This window comes from Megalobrama amblycephala, linkage group LG14 (assembly GCF_018812025.1).
Source record: "Megalobrama amblycephala isolate DHTTF-2021 linkage group LG14, ASM1881202v1, whole genome shotgun sequence".
NCBI lineage: Eukaryota > Metazoa > Chordata > Actinopteri > Cypriniformes > Xenocyprididae > Megalobrama > Megalobrama amblycephala.
Genome location: NC_063057.1, coordinates 2,932,484 through 2,945,597, shown reverse-complemented (window position 1 = coordinate 2,945,597; position 13,114 = coordinate 2,932,484). Strand labels below are relative to the sequence as shown.

The window sequence follows — 13,114 nt, the reverse complement described above, 5'->3', positions numbered from 1 at the left end:
GAGCTGAAAACCACAGTCAGGAGAAATGTGTCAAGTGTGTGTTTGGAGGACCTTCATTCATCCATTTCCAGGAAAATCTGAGGCTTTAGACTATGAGACTCAGTGTCTGGAGGTTAAGCCGTTTAAATGATCAGACACCACAATTCAGTTTCGGTTCCAATCATATAATAATGAATATACAGAACTAAAACACATACACAGGAATCATTTCAACAGTTTCCCTTCATATACACAATATTTTCCCATTGCATTACAGTTAAAAGCAGAAATGCAAGGGTTTTACTTACTATTTAGCAAAACCCTGTTTCTTTTTTGATCAATAAAGTTGTCTAAATAGTCCTTTGAAGTAGGAAAACTTTTCTAGGTAAATGAATTTGATCGCAATTTCCTGCGACCAATTTGCTCCATGCAAACAGTCCCTTTCTGGTGTACCTGCGGGTATCATGCAAAAGTTACCAGGTTTACTGGCAGTATTTGGTCATGACACTTAAATTGACCTTTACATAGCAAGCCTCATGAATGCTTAAGTATTGCGTAAGCAGTGCATTGTAAGTGCCTTACTGTAAATTCAATCTTTGCATAATTTTTTTCTAAATGATTTTCTCTAGTAATTGACATCATGCCACTGCTCTGAAAAGAACCAAAAGAATCAGAAAACAACAGTGCCACCTAGTGATGATGATGAGGCCACTTGTCAGCCTAATACAATTCTATTTATTCGTTCAGACACACACACACACGGTTTTTGTTATGGGGACCCTAAAACTACCCATCACAGAAAACTTTCTGCATTTTTACATTTTAAACATCACTTATTATGATTTTTTTTTTGCCTCATGGGGACCAAAAATGTTCCCACAAGGACAGAGATTTCTGATATTGCCATTTTGTCCCCATAACGTAGGGAATACCTGAACCACACACACATACACACACACACTTGTATATGTGGTTTATGGGGACTCTCTGTAGGCGTAATGGTTTTTATACCATACAAACTGTATATTCTATCCCCTAAACTTACCCCTAACATACACCTAAACCTAGCCAGGACAGAAAACTTTTGGCATTTAAAAAAAAAAAAAAAAACAAACACAGGAAGTGTCCTCATAAACCATGTTTACATTGTAATACACATGTCATTAAACACATTTGTGTCCGCATAAACCATGTAAACAACACACACACACAAGGCCACTGAGCAATGAGCTCAATATGTCAATATCAATATATTAACATATTTGTATAAAACTTTGCTTTAAAACAGAAAACAATAAGAATGACAATCAATATGTAAGCGCTCTCTCTCTCTCTCTCTCTCTCTCTCTCTCTCATACACATACACACACAAATTACAGTTATAAAGTGTGTTGTTTCCAACAAGGCACAAGTGCCATGATTCAAGTGTTCATGTGCGCTTTGATATATATTCAAGTTATATTTGTCCTCCTTGGCAAGTGCTCAATGGTGAAGCTGCTTTTGTAACGTAGAAATGTTTGGACAGCGTGTTTGAATGGCAATTTAGAAAAGAGTTTAGTCTTTGGTGAGACGAACTGATTCCCAAAAAGCTCTTTTGCATTTGTTATATGGCAGTTTATGATTAAATTTTCCTCATGTCTCTCAGTGTGTATGAAAAAAAAAAAAAAACTCAGAAAAAAAGCTTGAGAGTGATTTTTTTTTTTTTCCTCCAAAAGATTCTGTTTTCAAAAGGATATCCCCTCCATCTCTACACTGACCTCCAACCGCCAATATGGCAAGAACCATTTCCTCCAAAAATAGAAAGGGCAGTTGTGTTATTGTTGTTAGATATCCAAGTCTGGACAGTCTTCCTCAGTGCTGAGGAAAGGCGGGCTCGTGTCTGTCGTGCCATAGGACTGTCGAGTGCTGCACTCATCAGAAGAATCGGACGATGCATCTGGGTTCAGAACTTTGGGAAGATACACCTACGTAGAGTAAGAGAGACGGAGAGAGAGATTTTGGTCATTTCGAAATCTATCAGAATTGAAAACACAATGTGTGATAGTGCTTAATATAAAAATGTGAAACTTGCCGATGCACATGAGCTCTCAGAAACTCTATCTTCATCTTCCTCCTTAATCTGAATCACAGACATACACAATTACATTTATGCATTTAGCAGACGCTTTTATCCAAAGCGACTTATAGAAGAGGAACTTAAGCAATACATCACATACAATGCCAGGTTCAGAAAGCTGGATTAGGAAACAGAGAAGAGGAGAAATGCAGAGAAGAAAAAAAAGAAGAGGATTTTTGTGTGTGTATGCAAGCGCATTGGTTTAAATCATTATGGTTTAAATTGGGGTGGTTAAATTATAACTATTAAATTATGGTAAAACTATAACAATAGTGGAATTGTAAAGTCAGACAAAACTCTGACACAAAAAAAAGCAGCTTACGTTGTAGTTGTGGGGACTGAGGTATTTGAAGTGCCCAAAGCAAGTGTAACTTATGCAGATAAAGATGGTGACACACAGAACCACAAGTGTGAACAGTGATGTGTCCGCCATGAAGCCTGTGAAGACACAAGGTCAACACATTTATATATATATATATATACACACACAAACACACTATATGATTCAAACAAAATAATCCAATAAACAAAATGCCATTTAAATCAGCCAATTATTGGACGTTACCTGTCCTGAGCACAGAGAAAAAATAAAGCCACATCAGGCATATGATTGGTGCAGCCAGCGCTTGATTGACAGCTCCCAGGTGAACTTGCCGGTCAAGGCGAGCGGGCAGGTAAGCGAAGTACAGATTGTGTTTGTCCACCATGTGTTTCAGCATCAGGTACAGCAGACCTGCAAACATGGTCTGTATGTTAATGTAATGTTACAGACACTGATAATGTGTACAAGGCCTTGAGGAAAGAAATCAGACCGAAGGGGACGATGACAGGACAGGTGATGCTGTAAGCCATGATGACCGTGAACACACACAGAGTCCATCCGTACATTGCGCCGTACTGAAACTCGTATGCTTGATTCTACAGAGAGACGAGATCACAAGTGGATTAGCAACACATTCATGTTAAATCTATTCAAATCAGTTTCAAGCGATAATCCGGCTTATTTTCAACCTAATGTCCATACAGCTTATTATGCTTAATTAAAAAGAAAGAATAATATATATTTTTTTTAAAGGTCCCGTTTTTTGTGGTTTTTTGAAGCTTTGATTGTGTTTATAGTGTGCAATATAACATGTGTTCATGTTTCGCGTGTAAAAAAACACAGTATTTTTCACATAATTTACTTATCTGTATACCGCTGTTTCCACTGTCATAAAAACGGGCTGATGACTTCCTTGTTCTATGAAGTCCCTCCTTCAGAAATACGTAACGAGTTCTGATTGTGCCAGCGGTTCCTGTGTTGTGATTCAACAGCAGTTTAGCGCAACGGAAAGGTCACGCCTCTTACCATAACGTGGAGATGCACGCGCTCAGTGTTATTGTAAACATGTCTTTAATTTTACCCTATCAATTTGAGCCGGAATCAGACCCGGTGATTGGACTGCGGGATGAAAATAACAGCGTTTCGACGACATGGCGACAAACACACTCTACAAACGCAACTCTTGTGTATTCCTGTGGGCAGAGGTTAGTCAAAAAACTGATTTAGTGACGTCATTAAAGAAGGAAGTAGAGGGATGTAGTCCAAACTGGCCGTTCGATGTAGGCGACTTCTGTTAAATAAAATATCTCGCTTGGCATTGAACTTTGAGCTTTAACATTTTACAGATTTTATTTATACTCTAACAACAACATTACACACTAACTAAAGTTTGAAACATGGGATCACGAAGAACGGGACCTTTAAATGTGCAAAAATACTTCTTTATTCTTTATGCCATGTTGGTTAAAATGTAATACTAACAATTTAAAATCATTAACTATTCAACACAAAGATTTTGTAACTAATAGATAGATAGATAGATAGATATTATAAGTCACAGACCAACCTGTTTAACATATTTTCTCTCAGCAGCCGAATGTGCGAGTGCCAGACGCACGATGTAGAGCAGCAACCCTGGCAACCGCAGCAACTCCATGCCTGTGCCCACCAGAGCGGCTGTGATCACGTAATTTACAAAGAACGCCCCCTGATCAGGTAAAAACACACACCTGAGACAGGCAAAGAGAGAAGCCGGAAACTCATCATTATTTTTAGGTGCATGTCACAAAACAAATAAATCATTCTGATTTGAGCAAATAAAACACAAGAATACTCACTCAAACCTCAGCTTCCCCTCAGACTGCTTATCAAACAACCAGCGGAAAAACACGTCCAGACTGTGGAAAGAGAGCACATCTGTATATATGCTTACTTTGTGAACATTTTAGACCCACTGTACACTTAAACAAGAATTAATTTAAGGTTTTCATTGAGGGTCAAATTTGGCCCATGGATCACAGGTGGTTGCAGTTTCTTAGGACGAGGTTAATAAATGTTACACTTTTATTAACCTTAACATTTATTATGTTTACAGGCTTTCATAGACAACCTAGGAAGTAAGGGAAGTCTCGTTTTTTAATTTTTGTTACAAGCTGTTCACACATTGGCAATAAAAAAGCGATTAATACATGAAAATTCTTACATTTAGCCCCTTTAAAGGGTTAGTTCACCCAAAAATGAAAATTCTGTAATTTCTTTTCTTTGATTAATCGTGCAGCCCTAACCCACAACATAGTTCCGTTTACTGTAAAAGTGTGTGTATGCAATAATGTGTTAGAACTGCGGAGACAGATTTAAAGAGCTCTTACCTGGTGAGGCCCAGTGACGGCAAAATCAACACCATGAAGATCAGAAATGTGTAGAGCTTGTACATCATGCTCATATTCTCACTAGACCTACACACACACACAGAAATGCATTATTAAGCGAACTTGTTTGAGTGCGAGTGTGTGTTTTTGTGTTGATGTCTACCTGGTCCAATGGGATTCCCCCAGTGTAGAGTAATACACTATAGTGGGCAGCAGGGCAGAGAAGGTCCACAGTAGAAGAGTGGGGAAGAACTGGCTGATAATGGCACTCTACAAACATAACACACAGTCTTCACACCACCGCACTTCATGTGCACACATCATTAGAAGTGCTGTGTTCAGTCACATACGTTCAGATAGTGAATAGGCTTGGTGACATTAAACTTGTCCATGGTGCTGATGATGATGGAGGGCGTTGTGAGGAAGAAGAGGAGCACGAAGAGTGCAACATTCAGCAACACACAACGTAGCCACCAACGCCACCCACGTAATGACAAATTCTCCCTGAAAGAGACAGAAGGTGAGATAATGAGAAGCAGAATTGTGAATTGGTATAATAATGTCTATAAACTAAAGCAGTTTATAATATTAAAGATTTTGCTCCAAAAATGGTATAATAGGACATACCAGTAGATATTATGTGGGTGAGGAGCGTATTTCACTTTCCAATTGTGTACCCTCAGCTCTGCACTCTTAGAGGACGGCTGAGGCTCCCGGCCACACCCACACTTGATTCCCCCACCCATTTCTTCTACAGCCACACCCCCTGCCCCACCTCCACACTCAAGAGCATTGAAATCTTTCAGAATACTGTGAGGAAAGACAAAGAACAGCCATTTAAAAACCATGTGAGCTGAAATTACACTGGTAAATATATTAGAAAATACGGATTTTCTTTGACTCGATCCACAATCTTGGATTATTTTCACAGAGCTTATCGCAATTCATTCTCCCTTATATTCTGGTAAAAACAATGTAAAAACATGTAAAATGTAAAATATAAAAATCTTATAAGCCAATATAATTATTCAGTTTTCTTTTCTGAGTTGAATCTGAGTGTGAATCACTTACTAAGTGGCCATGTACTCATTTTGCAGGGTGACAAATGCCATGCCCAGAGGATACATCCTGTTCTGCTTTAGTTTATTTTCCTCCTCAAGCAGAGCAGCTTCCTGCGTGCTGTAAAACTCTATAGCATCAACCTACACACAAACACACATTATTTAGATGCACAAATCTTGAAAAGTGAAAACAAGGCCACTGCTAATGGTGGTCCTACTCACCTTTTCACACCCCTGACAGTGGCAGCAGCAGCACAGGTAGCTGCAAGGGCGCGGGTTGATGACCTCACGATGTCCCTGGCGATCGAGTATCTTACGGTAATGCTGCAGGTTTTTTTCTGCCCGTTTTCTGTTTCAAAATATTACAATTTTTAAAAAATAAAAAATAAAACCACACAAACTACTAAAATATATACCAAGTTCTATCATGATACTCTAGATAGAACTAAAATATTAAAATATATAAATATAAATAAAAATTAATAAAAAAACATATAAACATATTAAACAATAATAATAAAAATGACAAAAATACACAACAAAAAATAAAATGAAAATGGAAAATATAAAAATAAAAACTATAATAGTATCTCAAAGATACTAAAATAACACTGTATCATACAGGTCTGTGAGAGTATGTCCTATAAGATATTTGGACAACTACAAATAATATTGGGTCAAATTGTCATTCTCACCTGTTTTTGACCAGATCAATCAGTTTGGCAACATCATAGCACAAGTTAACTTCAATCACTTGACAGGTAGGGTATGCCTCCCTGCAAACAAATGTACAATCAAGACATGCAAACACCTTAAAAGTTATGTGAGTAATTTCTGCATCAGTGGTACGAAGCAGAATTGCAAAAAATAATGATAATTTTCCCAAACACATCCCCCATCTTCTTTTGCTCAGACAAACAGGTAGTATTGACCCAACTCAAGGCATTGTTTGAGCCAAGTGGTCACTCAAATGAACAGATTTCATCTGCTGCCAAAATTATATTTTGATTAATATTATTATTTAAGATTTAATGAATGAATACTGACCAATACGTCTTTTGGTCAGTAGCTGCCTTTGAGATCCTACTGACCCACCCACATTATGTAAGCTGAGATCATGCCTTACACACCAAATGGAACACACAGCATGGAGATGGGATGGAAAAGATGCCTGGGTGAATGGCTAAAAATAAAGTGACTGGAAAAGTCCTTCCACTTACAAAAAGTGAGTTTTTATACTCTCATCGGTGGCTGCAGTTGGTATAGACCTCACAAACAGGGTGTTTCTGGCCTATGGAAAAAGAAACCAGGGTTAGATTGACACTAACCAGTATGCATGTGTGTATGTGTGTGGCAGGATGGCTTACTATCTCTCTCTTGGTTCCCTTCATTTTAGAGGTGTGGCGTCTCAGCAGGGCCACCGTGATCACGAGATATAGAACTGCAAACACTGTGTGTAGCCAAAGCAGCTTATTACTGCGAAGACATCATATAGAATACAGTTCAAATACACACACACACACACAGAGATACCTTGTCATATGCGTATAGACACATACGGTACATACTTCTGCTTAAGATTCCCTATGGTGGTTCTCCCGAAACTGTATGGATCATTGCCTGGAACACAGTTATATAAGTCAGTCTGTTTGCCTTCAGCAGAGACTGAAACAAATGTCTAAGAAAAAGAACTTGAAAATATTTCATATGGTGACATCATGCGAGGTTATAAACCACTGCCATCCTCTAAAACCTGGTGAGCGGCCAAAAAAGGCAACATATTTAGGCATCATAATCACAGTGCCTTTTCAAAACAGAAGGCAGCAAAATTATGCAGTATTAAAAGATAATTTAGTCCAATCCAGTCCAATCAATAATAGAGGACAGATGCTTATTTTTAAAGACAAATATTAGATTTTTGCAACCATTATATTATATTACATAATATTGAAAAATATATATGAATTAATGCCATTTCATCTTGAATGAAGAACAATCAAAATCTAAAAAACTGTCTTGGTTACATGATTTAATCAAATTTGACAATGCAGTATCACAAATCAAAGCATGCTAAATTAAATATATTTTACAAGCTTGTCTATGAACATTTTCATATAAAAGTCATATCAATAAATTAATATATTATATAAATTAAAAAATATATAAATGATTATATTATAATAATTAAATTTAAAATATAAATATCAATATTATTATTTTTAAAAATATATACAAATTAATGCAGTCTCATATTGAATGAGGAAAATATTTAAATCTACAAAATTGTCATTATTAGATTTCACATTTCAAATCATCAATAAAATCTTATAATAATAGTATCACATTTAAAAAAAAAAAGAAAAGAAAAGAAAATTCTGACTCCATTGACATTTTCATATCAAAATTTCAAAATTTTGGACTATAGCAACCATATTTCTCCCATTTATGTTTCTATGTCAGTGTTTCTGGTATTAGTGAAGTGAAAGTGAGGCAGCTCACTAGGGTTTATAAAGTTCAAACTACTATGAAGCATTCTTCAGACCACATTGAATTTTTTTGTGCATGTGTGAAATACCCAGCAGGTCCCCGGACAGATTAACTGGTAGGATGACGGACACAGACAGCACACAGATGAGCAAGAGCAGGGTGATCAAGTGCTTCTGAAATGACAGATAATGTACTGCATCCACCCCACATTTCTCCTGGACTGTAGCCTCACTGCACACACACACACACACACACACACACAGACAGATCAGTTTCACTTCTCACTTTATTTCATTAGGACTTTTCCATGTCCACTTCCCTATATGAATTTAGACACAAGTGACCATATCAACAGGCAAAAGCTTTCCAAGTGTAAACATGTAAAATGTTTTTGCATGTGTGTAGCACCATAACAGCACTTACTCCATATTGACGATAAAGGTGACCCAAGAGCAGCAACCCTACAGAAGATAAGGAAGATGTTGATGATGTCACGAATGATGTCATAACGAGGATGACGTGTTCTAAACTCACCTTCTCGTATTCAGGCTCCTCAGCGGAGATGGATGATGTCATTCTACGGTAGCGCCGTTTACTAAAGTCTCTGAAACGGCAGCAATGTAATCATTTTACAACAAATTATAACACTGTATGTTCCCATAGGGAATAGTACTGCCTTCACATCACATACCTTTCAGTCTCTGCAACAAGAGCGAGTCTCCCATGATCCCACAGTCTCCTTCTGATCACAGTGAAGGCCAATATCAGTACCTGCAGGAAGATACACAGCACCATCCAATTACATCTGTACCAATCAATCAAATCACATAACACTAGCAGCACAAGCCAATTGGATCCCAACTAACTCCATAACTTACCAGGAAGACTATAAAGTCGAGCAGCAGAACGATGGGCAAACCTCCGAAATTCACCCCCTTCAGCACAGTGCTCTGTGTGGCACTGAAACAGCTATTGTCTGCACGAGTGTGATTATCCATCAATATGGGGAGCTGCCCCCACAACGTGGAGGCCATCTGGAAGAGACACAGGTACAAATTGTACAATGATTTATTTTCAGGGCACACAAATAGCTTTTTTGCTGCCTCACACATGTCATCAACATCCCAGGTGACAATTGTTTGTTTGTTTACTTTCATTTATACAGGCAAGTCAGTTTCTTATTTACAATGACCCCTGGGAGGAGAAGAACATCATCCTGCAATGATGTCCGGAGGGGATTATTGTTTTTATGACCCTACAAGTTTGAGTAACCATCATTAAATATGATGAAAAAAAAAAAAACACTAAACTTAGTTAAAGTATTTATCTGACAAAATTATTTGGCAAAAAAAAAAGCAAACTACAGCTACAGGTTTTATTTTACTATGCAAAAAAATCATAGAAATACAAAAAGCTCACAGGAAAAAGCATACATTGACTACGACATAATCAGTTATTAATATTTCGTTGGTTTTCTCTTGTTTTAGCATGTGTTCATAATTTCTTAGTATGAAAGCCTGGCCAAAAATTATGTTCGCACAGTTTTATTGCATTATTACAAATAAAACAACTGACTCCAAATACACCTACATAATATGATTACATCTTTAAAAAATGTGTAATAATATTTAAATAAAGGGTGAAGATGTCAATTTTCCAATGCCGGACATCACTTTTGGCCACTGCTGTATATATATTACATTCAAAGAATAAAATAAAATATAAAATAAAATAAAAATAAAATAAAAAATGTAAGTAAAGCTATCCAAAACGATTACAGCAGTTGTTCAAAGCACTTATTAGCAATTTTGTAAAAGATAAAACAGATGTGCATCAATTTTCAGTAATTTCTGTAAATTATTCCAGTTAGTAGGGCAGCAAAATTAAAAAGCAGAACAACAACAGGAGCTTTTTCTTCAAGGAACATTGAGAAGAATACTTTTGGAGTATCTAGTGTGGTACGTTAAAGGTTGGTATTGAACACTATTTTAAAGATAAGCTGGTGTTAGTCCTAATAAAGTTCTAAAAATGAACATACACCAACTATACTATTGCTTTATCAATTGATCATGGTTACCATCTCATGCTCATACTATCACTGGTACCGCCATTAGATTACATGCCATTGTGAATGGCAAATTAGTGCAAGGATGTGAAATGTCACATGCACTTCAGTTCAAACTCTAGAGGGAGTCCTTTATAACTTATTGCAAACAAAACAGAATTACATAATGGTCTAGATCAGGGGTTTTCAAACCAGTCCTGGACTGCACTTCACATTTTGAATGTCTCTCCCTCCTCCTGATTCAACTCATCAGCTCAGTAGCAGAGAATGCAATTATGCAAGACGTAAATTAGGCGTGTCAGATCAGATAAAAAACAAATGTACAATACTGGAAGTCCTCCAAGACACATTTGAAAACCCCTGAGCTAGATCACATGAGTGTGTTGCATTTACATAGAAAAGGTATGGAGGGATTAGTAAACATGATAGCGCTGTAAAGTGCTGTAAATGGTGGATTACTTGTGACTGTATTGATGATAAAAGTCTGAACCTTATGTTCACAATGATTCAATGTACTGCCATTAAATGCAACAAGAATGTGTTATTTAAGGAAGGATCAAAATATAACCACTGGCTGCACAAATAAGTCATAATCTAAGCCCTTTTCCACTCCATCCAGTGTTTGTGAGTAGGTGGGTCTCCAACAGATCCTCTTCTACTTTTAGATGATTTTTTTTTAAATCATGTTTAAATCAAGGGATACAAACATATCTCATTACATACTGCTCTACGTTTTCAGAGTCCGGTGGTCATGCATAAGAGTTTACTCACTCTGAAGTGGCTCTGAAAAAAAAAATTGATTGTGTCACATACAGAAAAATGATGAACATAAAAATGATTAAATCAAGATAATGAAAATGACTTAAGATATTAAGTCAAAAATAAGAGTTTATGCTTAAAACAAGAAAAATATCTGTCAGTGGGGTCCCAGGTATATACAATAATGTACTTAAAGTGCTCTATTTTCGCACACTAATTTTGTACTTAAAAACTCTTCTTTAGTACTTCTTAAGATAATCTTAAGAACATCTAAGTGTACTCAACTGTGCTATTTTGAGACGAATAAATATGCTTTTAATATACTATCTCTGTATTTAAAAAATATATTTAGTTACCACCCAGTTTACACTATGGGTTCAAATGTACTATAAGTAGTATCTAAATACATTTTTTAAATACAGAGATAGTATATTAAAAGCACATTTTAGTTCATATTTCATACTGTCTCAAAATAGCACAGTTGAGTACACTTAGATGTTCTTAAGATTATATTAAGAAGTACTAAAGAAGAATTTTTTAGTATATTAAGTACAAAATTAGTGCACAAAAATAGAGCACTTTAAGTACATTATAGAAATGTACTTTTTTCACCTAGGGTAAGAAAAATAATCTTGTTTTCCCTTTAAATAATTTATTTCTTGTTTTGTTTTAATCAAACTTGTGTATCTTGGATTTAAGAATGCTTAGATATTTGTACCGGAAAACAAGACAAAATTACTGAATTACAAAATGTCCTTTTTTCCCAGTGCAGCTTCCTTAAGAACACTTTACAGAAATTCTTGGTTTGTAATGTGTCCGAATGCGAAATCACATTTTCAGCAGCGCTTTCATTTTAGAAACATGATTTCATCTAATGTAAGGTTGATCCCATGATGCATGATCCCACTTCTTACTTTTGACTTCTCTAAAGTTTCATTAACTTTTCATAGGGCTGGTTTCACAGACATGGATGAGGCAGCTTAAATTAGTTAAATTAGTACATTTATGTAGCTTTTTTTAAAAATGCATTGGAAAGAAATGATGTATCTTGAAACAAAACAATGACACTGATATACTTGTATGTCAGTGCAAGTTACTTTTAGTTAAATGTGCATTTTAGTCTGGGACTAGCGTTAGGCTTGTCTGTGAAACCGCAGGAATAATGTGTTAGACGAACTATTCCTATGCAGTATGTTCATACTTAACTGTCTGTCCTGTTATGCCATAGTTTATGCAACTCTTTGCATGCCTGAAAACAACTTCTTTATAATGTGGAAACTTGCTGTTGCTAAACTTACAGCTTATGTCAGAACAGAAACGGGTAGCTATACAGTTAACTAGCAACTAAAGTAAATGTCCTTAGACTCATGTCAGCATGTAAACACACCTTATGGTAACCACACACCAAAACAAACAAAAACGTGCCACTAAACTCACACATACAGCGACATGCTGTCAACTCACATCAATACGCATTTGTATAACGGCTGGACAAACTTGGCAAGTTTAAATCAAGTTTCGTCACAAACCGAAAGTTTTGGTGTCTCTTTCTCGACTTTAATAATCATAACATGTTATGAAACAAAATACATACCTCGGTGGAATTTTTCCGCTTCTGAATTATCCAAAACCGGTCGGGTTGTCAGCTGAGAATAAACTAAACGAAACTTTACAATGACTCATATCCGCACATGCGCAGATACACCGATCTCCGCCCAGTGTCTCAGTACAAAACTGGTACAAAAACACATTTTTATTTCAATTTATTGTCATTGCATGGAATACAATTCACAATCAAATGGGACCAATTAATATATTATTATTAACGAAATGTTAATAAAACAGCAGATCATAAAAGTCCCGCGATGACTTAAGAAATACAGTAATTTTGGTAAATAATAATTATACAATAACAAATAATAATTACTTTAAATTAAGAAATTAAGAAAGATAATC

At 36.2% G+C, this 13,114-nt stretch overlaps 1 protein-coding gene across 4 annotated transcripts; it reads right to left on the bottom strand.

Annotated features, from left to right (window-relative positions):
* Positions 1–148: 148 nt before the first annotated feature.
* Positions 149–12,893, bottom strand: tmem63a (transmembrane protein 63A). Of its 4 annotated transcripts, none has more exons than XM_048155664.1 (25): positions 12,753–12,893; positions 11,171–11,182; positions 9,213–9,368; positions 9,026–9,105; positions 8,869–8,938; positions 8,758–8,795; positions 8,423–8,565; positions 7,416–7,467; positions 7,215–7,323; positions 7,068–7,138; positions 6,543–6,623; positions 6,070–6,196; positions 5,858–5,988; positions 5,414–5,596; positions 5,137–5,290; positions 4,950–5,056; positions 4,787–4,873; positions 4,256–4,315; positions 3,985–4,147; positions 2,908–3,013; positions 2,661–2,828; positions 2,418–2,533; positions 2,196–2,213; positions 2,051–2,098; positions 149–1,943 (listed from the first exon to the last, which is right to left on the bottom strand). In XM_048155664.1, the coding sequence occupies exons 3-25, from the start codon at positions 9,366–9,368 to the stop codon at positions 1,803–1,805; spliced, it is 2,409 nt and encodes an 802-aa protein (XP_048011621.1). In that variant the 5' UTR covers positions 11,171–11,182; positions 12,753–12,893; the 3' UTR covers positions 149–1,802. The 4 variants fall into 4 exon arrangements, with proteins under 4 accessions (XP_048011621.1, XP_048011620.1, XP_048011622.1 ...); XM_048155663.1 differs by having other exon boundaries at positions 11,123–11,182; positions 12,753–12,851; XM_048155665.1 differs by lacking the exon at positions 11,171–11,182 and having other exon boundaries at positions 12,753–12,889.
* Between the last annotated feature and the right edge of the window lie 221 nt (positions 12,894–13,114).

Excerpts from the sequence above, each read along its gene's own strand:
- tmem63a (XM_048155664.1), bottom strand. The coding sequence starts at position 9,368 with ATGGCCTCCACGTTGTGGGGGCAGCTCCCCATATTGATGGATAATCAC. Across the intron at positions 9,106-9,212 it reads TCGACTTTATAGTCTTCCTG|GTACTGATATTGGCCTTCAC; the intron begins GTAAGTTATGGA and ends ATCTTCCTGCAG. Across the intron at positions 1,944-2,050 it reads CTGAGAGCTCATGTGCATCG|GTGTATCTTCCCAAAGTTCT; the intron begins GCAAGTTTCACA and ends TACTCTACGTAG.